At 43.3% G+C, this 9149-nt stretch overlaps 1 protein-coding gene across 1 annotated transcript in view; it reads left to right on the top strand.

Moving 5' to 3' along the window:
* Nucleotides 1–5809: 5809 nt before the first annotated feature.
* The window catches only part of LOC115307257 (cytochrome P450 2H1-like), an 8132-nt gene continuing 4792 nt past the window's right edge, over nucleotides 5810–9149 (top strand). Inside the window, exons 1-3 of the mRNA XM_029958481.1 lie at nucleotides 5810–6046; nucleotides 7420–7582; nucleotides 8415–8564. Of these exons, the coding sequence (XP_029814341.1) occupies nucleotides 5867–6046; nucleotides 7420–7582; nucleotides 8415–8564 (493 nt within the window). The 5' untranslated portion in view covers nucleotides 5810–5866. The remainder of the gene's footprint in view (nucleotides 6047–7419; nucleotides 7583–8414; nucleotides 8565–9149) is intronic.

Raw genomic sequence — 9149 nt, 5'->3', positions numbered from 1 at the left:
CCATTATTCTCTTGCATTCCTGAAACCCAACTTGTTTGAGATGGAAGGTGGTTTAGTTTGGAAGCGGCTTTGTGATTATGTTCAGCCAGTCCACTGTGCTCTGGAAGATCATCAGGAGGGCTGAAAAAAAGAAACTCTCTCTTCCTAGCAAAATTATGAGATCAGAGTTTTCTAGAGTGTCTTACGATATATTTAGGAAATGAGAGTCATGGTGGCCATGACCTCTCAAATTCCAGGTGTGGGTCATTGTGGAGGATGGGAAGGAGTGCTGAAAGCCTTGGAGGGGAAATCACAGGGCAGGCACATCTCTGGGAAGGTACCACAGGGTGTGGCAGGGAAATCCCATTGTGATGGGACTTCCTCCAGCTGGGGCAGGGCACCTGAAGTAAAGAGGGAAAGGTGTTGAGGGTGCTCAGAGCACAAGCTTTGAGGGCAGGAATGGCCATGGCATCAGCAAGGATCACTCAGGGAGGAGCTGAGGTAAGTAACATGAGAGCTAAGTGGAACTGAAGCAAAGTCCAAAGCTGATCAGCCAGAGAAGTGAAGCAGGCTGGCAGAGATGCAAAGAAGGGTCCTGGAGAACTGCTGGAGCCTCCAAGGGACCTAACAGGGTGAAAGGGCCCTGCCCTGGCCAGGGTTACTCTGGGCTCTGAAGAAGTCAGATGTTGTTGTCACTGGTGCCCTCTGCTGCTGCTAGATCATGTTGTTAATTTTTTAGAAATATTTCTTGTCTTTTGCCAGCATTGTAAATCTTTACTGCCTGGTAAAGGCTGCTAAGTCCTTCCCTGAGTAGGGAAATCACCATGTAGCCGTAACTGTTTGCATGAAGTGCTCTGTGGTTGTGGTTGTTGGCTACTCTGCCTGTTGTGCATTTCAAGGGGCTGAACAGCAGTGGAGAGAGGAGGATTCCTTCAGCCATATTTACAATATGGTTTTAGAGTTAGACCCTGATCTTCCACCAGCTGTGGGCAACGTGTTGGACTCTGGCATTACCCCCAGGTCCAGCTGTTAGAAGGAAGTGATCTTGGTTTCTCCAAATGAGACAAATGGGGAGAGGTGGTTTATGAGTTTGAGGCAAAGAGGGTAATAAACAGGAGCCCAGTTGCTTTCAAGGAGACTGGATGGTATACAATACTGGCATTAACTGACTTAAAAAAAACAAAGATGGAAAAACCAAGATGTTGTACCTTTGCAAATCCTCGATTTGTGGCCGATGAAAACTCCAGCACAGGCAATACCAGCCAGGAGAGGGCACTGGGACCTGCTTACTCCCAGCAGTAATATTCTGCTGACAGATTAAAATGGAGAAAAATTTACTTAACCCAGCACAGACATAAGGAATTTATCATATTATCACACTGATAGAACAAGGTTATATATAGATGACTCCAGAAGATTCAAATTTCCTTATATATGAGTAAATAATTAAATGAAAAAACAATGGTAGAGGCAAGTAGTTTAGAATCCTTTTAATATTTGTATACCATGGTTATGTATTATCCAGATAGCTGTATTTGGTTTTATAAATACTGTTTCATCTCACCTAAATTTGTTTGTTGCCTTCTGTTGCTCTTTATATAAGCCAGGATATATTTCCCTTTGTGGCAGAAGGGGAAGCACTTCAAAAGTGCCTACTTGATCTTTGTACATCCTTTACTTTCCAGTAGCACAGTGTGTTTGTGTCTATGGAATGAAATGAGACCCCTTGCCTGGGCACCTACCAGTATCTCTCCCTCTTGCTCCCTCCTCTGCAGCCCATAGTCCCCTGCAGGATCTCAGAAGTGGAGTCACTCCCCCCCTCTGAGAAACCTGCTGCTCATGGGCTGTGCCTTCATCCTGCATCTATTCTGCCATGTATTTTATTTTAACTGTGTCTACCTGCTACCCCCAGATAGTTCTTGCTTACTGACCAGGTTTTTGTGCTGAAGCTTCCTGCTGGCAGCACTTTGAGGCCTCTGCATGTGAGCAGTCTCTTACGGGGAATGATGGTGGATCCACGCTGCTTGGAGCCGGTTTTCTGGGATCATATTTTACCTAGAGCCCTCTCTCTTCTTGGCCTCCAAATACATAGTCTGAGATACTCAAAGTTCAAGATCTGCTCTTGGGGGTTGGCTGATGATTTTCTGCCTCAATGGCTTATTTTCCCTCAGGAGGCTGACTGCAGTCTGGAAGCAATATTCAGATGGACCCGTGGAAAGCAAACCAAATTGCTCTGTCTCCAGGAATGGCACAAACCACTCTTAAGGATGAATCCAGTATTGAGTCTAGGGCTTTGTGAAACTTGATTTGCACTTAGGAAAAACCCTATACCATGTAAAAAGAGGGTGGTCAAGTTCCTTTTTTTTTCTTTCTCAATTTTTCCTTCATTAAAGCTGAAAAATTTTTAGGCAGGCCTTGGCCCTCATATGATCTCAATACTCTCTATAAGGTACAGCTGGATCAAATAATAAACAATAATCCTTTCTTAATAGCTCTTAGTCTAAAGAGCCAATGAACCTTACATGAAAGGTACAGTGAAAGAGGTTGTAGAATACTGAAAGAGGTCATGGAAGTTCAGTCTTCCTTTTCCACAAAACCTAGCTACAAAGTCTGAGGTTGGAAATCTTTCAACTGATGCCTGGATTAACTGAGTTCATTAAGAAATATTTAACCAATCCATTTGCACTGATAAATCAAATATCCTTCTTGCCAAGTCCTTGTGAAATATCAGATCAGCTGTGCAATGGCTCTTTTGCTTCCAGCAGCTGTGCCATCTGAGCTGTTGAATACGAACAGAAGGTATTGTACAGTACCACATGTGGATCACTCTTCATCTTTTGCCTTAGCACTACTGGGAGACTCACTGCAATTAGTAACTTTATTTGACAGTCACAGAGAAAAAAGGCAGAGGTACATACCCAGTTATTTAATTTTTTATTGTCAATATTTTCATTGAAATATCATATATTTCATACCTCTTCAGTGGGGAAAATAAATCATAGTTGATGTTCTCCTCTTTCAGTTCTTGTTCCTTGTGGGATGCAGGCCATGACTGGTGTGACAGTTCACTATTCACTGCCAGAGCATTTCATGGCTGATTTCCATCATGACAAGTAGAAAAGACATCCTAGAAACTCTCCCTTGGCCCTGCAAATTCTCCTTTTCCCTCACTCACCATGTAGCTGATGTAAACCCTCACACAGGGAATGACCTGGGGTCTTTGGCCACAGCAAGCATTGGTCCTCTCTGTCTCACCTGTCTCTGTCCTAGGACCCTCCAGCCCCACTACATACACTACCTACTCAGTTTGGCACTGACTTCTACAGAGAAAGGTCCTTCCCAGGCAGTGCCCTCCACCCTGTCCTGGGCTCTCTGCCTTTCTCTTTGACTTGAAGTAAATGTTTCTCTCACTTTCTTCCATCTTCTGACACAGCTCTTCTTTCTCAAGTTTCTCTGCATTTCTTTGCTTACCATTTAGAGTAGGGAAACATGAATTACACTTTTACTGCACTTGCTGTAATTTGGCATGTTTAGGAGGAAAGCCTGACTGGCAGATACCATTACCTGTAAACTTGAAGTTAAAATGTTGCTAGTTTCTAGAATTTTCTTCATTCAAAACCAACCTCCCAAACAGTAGGAAATGATGTAAATCCATTAGTGGGAACTGGTCTGGAAGATGAGAAGATTAGCCAGTGGTGTGTTCTCTGTGTTCTACCTGGGGAGTATTGCAGTGGGGGCTTCTCACATGATACTGAGGAACTTGCTGTAGCCTGACTATCTACACAATCAACAGGGAGATGGTGTCACCAAGGTGAAGATTCCTCTTCCACCATCATCCTCCTGCTAGAAGGGTCCAGCACTGGCTGTGACACTGTGGTGTGATCACTTCTTAGGGCTGTACTGTTTCTTGGATTTCCTCCTTTCACTTCTCAAGCCACTCTGCCACCTCCCTCTGTCTCTGGCAGGACTGAAAGGCACATTGAAGACCTACATTATATCACTTGCCATCAGCATCAGTTGCTTTTTTTTTTTTCTTTTTGTATTTTAAATGCATGATTTATCATCTGTTTTCCTTATCACTGTAGTTACTCGATATCATGAAGTGTTAGCAAAGGTTTTGTTACTTGATGTTTGCTGAATTCTTCTTGAATTTTAAATTGTCATTTGGTGAATTTTCATGCTATCATTTTTATTATGATATACACTATTATCAGAATATAAAGACTACCAGCAAGTTCCATGTTTCCATGACCTTTTGTGATGATGATAAGTAACTTTTTAAAGTTTCAGAATGCCTCTAGTTAGGGCCCTAGCCCGAGTTTGAGCAGGTCTGTGTTCAGGCCCTGTTTGTGCTGCAGATTCCCTGCTCAGCCTTTGGAAAGACACAGTGGGCCCTCTGCCCTTTGATGATGGTGTTACAGATGGGGCCAGCTGATAATGTTGCCCCTTTGCTGCTTTATCTCCGAGGGCATGGACCTTCTGGATGACCTGCTGTGCACCATGGTGGTTCTGCAGCTGGCTCAGGAGGAGCTCCACTGCTCGTGCAGAGAGCAGCAGCCTCAGGAACTCTGCTGACCTCAGACACCCTCTTTGAAACTCACAGCCTTCACTTCTGTGCCTCTCTTTACCATGTATAGCACCTCACTTTTCCCATTTCCTAACTCTTTTTTTGATTGGAAGTGCCTGTTCTTTCTTAATGCTGACCATAGGTTAGAACTAAGGACCTTGGCTTTATTGAAAGATGATGGGGTATAGGAGCAATATAGTGATTAACTGACATTAGTTGGAGTCATAGTACAGGTCAAGGGAAGGCTGTTATCAGCTTCATTTCCTTGCCCTTCTGATGACTAAAAAGCAGTTTGCCAGGTATTGCGAATGACTGATGAACTTCACTGATTTCATCCTTTTTCAGCTGAGTTATGTTTTGGGTCTAGTGAGTTCATACACAAATATTTAACCAAGTTTCTTGATCTACCTAGTCAAATGTAATTTCTGTGATCTGAAAACTATCAATGTTCTTTGCATCTTATCTCTAGAACTACGTGTAGCATTTTACAAATATGGGTGTTACACACATTTTGAATGCTGAAGTTATCACTAAACCTTAACATCTGCTGATCACAGCAGATCCTTTGTCAAATTGCTGCCAGAAATAAGGCAGAGGTTGATATTTTTATTTTCTACATGGCACTAAGGAATGTCCTATCTAAAAGTGGTAAGTTTAGTAGCTATTGTTATTCACAGCAGAAAAAAAAAGATGATTTCCATTGGCTACTCTGCCAACCTGCTGTCCGTGTTTTGGATGGACGGAGTTAATCTTCTTCATAATAGCTGGTATGGGGCCATGTTTTGGATTTGTGCTGGAAACAGTGTTGATAATTCTGGCATGTTTTAATGATTGCTGGAACCGGTTTCATAGATCAGAGATAAACAGAGATAAACAACCTCCTTTTGCACTGATTCAGGGTGGCTTTAAGAGTAATGTCATGTCTCTTTCTTATTACACAGAAACTTCCTTCAGTGATGAAACTATTTTTTTTTTAATTCCACTGATGTTTCCACTCCCCTTCTTAAGCTGCAGATGTTAGCATTTTCTGCTCTCTACACATGTCCTCTTCCCTTGTTTATTAGTTTCCTTACTGGGGCTTCGCTGGGTCTGAATTACCATTGCTTTAGGATTATTACATAACTCACAAAAGTCAACTTTAGTAACATTCATTTTTATCTGGAGCAGATTAATAAGTAATCTCATAGCTCTGCAGGAATAGGAAGGCACTATTGGCTAATTTCAACCACGTGCTTTGGTATCACAGCATATAAATAAGCATGGATTTACAGGTCCAACATCAGGCTCTTCTGACACTTGACTTCTCTGCCTCAGCCCACCATGGAGCTCCTGGGAACGACTACTATTTTCTTGCTTGTCTGTATCTCATGCCTTCTTCTCTTGGCCACATGGAGAAGCACATCAAAAAAAGGGAAGGAGCCTCCTGGTCCCTTCTCACTTCCCATTGTTGGAAACCTGCTCCAGCTGAACCCGTGGAACGTGCCTGAAAGCTTGAAGAAGGTAAGGGACTGTTTTGTTCTTTTCTATGTTATCTTCATTGTATATAAAATAAAGCCCAGTCCCTGCAGTCTCAGCTTAATTTGCACTGACCAAAGGTTAGACTCAAATAGAAACAAAAGATTTCCCAGATAGACATGCTTCTGAAATCTATATATCTAATTCTATATATTTCAAGTCAGTTTATGTATTTGCAATGATCATACTAATGAGGAGTCCCACACTGACCTCACAGCATTACTGCAATTGGCACTGGACTTGCAATCAAGGCCCTGATGCTATTGCAATATGCATTATAATCCTCCTGTGCCCAGCTCCTCACCGTGATGGAAAGATGGCTTGGCCCCCTTTTGGGGAGAACCCTGCTCCATTTTGCTGCCTCTGCTCCCCAGCAGATATGTAGGATCACCTGGGAGTGGAACTAGCAAGTTAAGAAGTTGAAGCAAAAAAGTTTGGAGGTGGATTGTGCTGTCCATTCTCTCCCCTGGCTGATGTCACCCATCGGGCAAAAAACCCCCTCTGTGTTGCAAGGTCTGGAAGGAATGTTCATCCAAAGTGCCTGTTCCTTAGGGGATCATGAGGGTATGGTGACAGATATATGGAAAGGGCTGGTGTCCCTGGGTTCTTCAGAGCAAAACTGTGGTGGTGGCTGACGTCACTGTGTGTATTGTCAGATGCACACATACTCAGATGAGCTCATTTTTGCCCTTGTGCTTGTGAATGTTGAGAATCATGAGCACCCTCAGGCATTCTGCTGTGTTTCAGAGCACTAAGTGATTCAGCTTCCCACCATGAAAAAACCACAGGATTTCATCTAGTTTGGTCTTATAAAGTGACCATAAGAAGCATTCCAGGTTGGAACACATAGCCCGAGAATCTCCAATTGTATCCAAGAGCAGATGCCTGGAAAGGAGTAAATGATTAGCGCAAGGATGCTGTGACTATCTGCCGATATTCTCACTCAATTTTCAGGGGTCTGTGGCCCAGGAGATTTGAGAAACAGCTTTGCTGTTTGTGCTCAAAAACCCTTTAGGCTTTTGCTTCCATATGTGTATACAATTTGGTTTTGAGCTCATGTAAACTGTTATCCACTATGCCCTGCAGAAAGGCCTCCCAGAATATTTTGCCAGCCCTATGAGGGGCTATTTTCTTTTCTCAGATTTGGATTTGATACCTTGCCACTTCCATTCTTATCACCTATTTCTTGTATAATTGTCTGTAATTCATAGTTGAAAGAGCTCTGCACTGCTGTTAATCAATGTCATGTCTCAGCGATGCTGGGACAATGGCAGATCACTGCTCAGACCCTTTTGCTACAAAATCCTTTTCACATGATTAACATTCAGACTTGTTCTTTGTGTTCCTCTTTCCTACAGCTCAGCGAGAAGTATGGTCCTGTCTTCACAATACATTTAGGCCCAAAAAAGGTTGTGGTATTGTATGGTTATGATGTTATGAAAGAAGCTCTGATTGATCAAGGAGATGACTTCAGTGGAAGAGGCATTCTACCACTGATTGAGAAACTCTTCAAAGGCACAGGTATGTCCTTCATAATATTAGCATAAAAAATGCATGCTTTTAGTGCTGCAGGAACACAGCTGAGAGAGCAGTGCAGGAGGCAGTGGTGGATTTCATTTACTACTTTCATGCAAACAAATCAGTAATCAAAGATCAAAAGCCCAACTCATGCTTGGACCCTTGAGTAAACTGGTCCCCTGGAAAACTGTTTAAGGTCCCAGGACAGCTTCATTGACTGCCTTTCTATTTTCAGCATGCCTCACATTCTGGCTAAAATATTGTTCATTAAGTGTACCTCTAAGGTCTTACATTCGTTCTCCCATTTCTGAAAATACTCTAAATATATACACAGCTAAGGAACCAGCAAAAGGAAAGTCCACAGCACAGCAAAGATGAGATAATACAGGTTGACCCGGTAAGGGCCACACTCAGGATTAGGCCATGAGATTATTCTCCAGGTCAGTCCCCAGTATGGCATTTCTCTGGGTAAACAGAACAATGATCCTGTCAATAAGTATATGCTCTGGGAAGAGACATAGCAGAACATTTAATAGTTATGTCAGTGCAAAGGCCATGTGCTTGTGGCCTATTCAGTACCAGTGCTACCTACTTACTTACATCCTAGTATAGTTTTTTTTCTTCTGGGAATAAAGTCAGTTTTACTCAAAGTGCTGTGACAGATCGATCAAATTCGTCACCTCCATAATTGCACAGACATTTCTGGGTATATAGCAATAGCAGTGTAACTCCACAGAGAGCTGTCTTTCCAGGTTGAGTACTTACTGTGTAGCTCCCATTTAGGGAAAAAAACATCTGTTTCCTCATGAAGGTCTATTTTTCCTCCCTGTGTCAGGCATTGTGACTAGCAATGGCGAGACCTGGAAGCAGCTCCGACGATTTGCACTCACCACCTTGCGGGATTTTGGGATGGGGAAAAAGGGCATCGAGGAGCGAATCCAGGAGGAAGCTCATTTTCTGGTGGAGAGGCTCAAGAACACACACGGTAGGATAAGGACTTTGTGCCTGCTGAGGCACCATGCATCTTTGCAATGAGACAATGAGGTGTACAGGGCTGCTTCACAAAATCCATGACCCAAGTACTGGGCATATGGTTGCTGTTTCTGCTCCCTGCTTCAACAGGCAAAGTTATCACTCCTGACAGTCGGTCAGTCAAAGGCTTGATGACAGTGGGGAGGATAAACGTAGGAGACAGGGTTGGAAAGTATCATTTTACCTGTTCTGCTTGAGCGACAAGACAGGAAGGGGCAAAATGAACAGCTTTGCCACAAAGCCAAGGGTTTGATGGAATTCAGCCATGGAGACAGGGCTGGACACTGCCAGCATGCAAGCAACATGCACTTCCTCCCCTTGTCTCCTGCAGCTCCATGTAAACAGTTCTTGAAGAAGTGGGTGACCAGAGAACTCATTTACAGATATCTGGGGTTGGGTCCAGTCCATCTGAACGCTAGATAGACACACCTTCCACATTGGTGGGGCTGTCCAGTGGGACCAGGGGCTGCTTCTGAGGGCAGGGTATAAGGTAACCCCCTTGGTTTCCACCTATAAATGTGTTTTCTGGTAGTAGGCA

This window comes from Manacus vitellinus, unplaced genomic scaffold (assembly GCF_001715985.3).
Source record: "Manacus vitellinus isolate BGI_N305 unplaced genomic scaffold, ASM171598v3 scaffold_15_pilon, whole genome shotgun sequence".
Lineage (NCBI taxonomy): Eukaryota > Metazoa > Chordata > Aves > Passeriformes > Pipridae > Manacus > Manacus vitellinus.
Note: the sequence above shows the minus strand (reverse complement) of the source record. Positions and strands in the feature narration are given on the sequence as shown.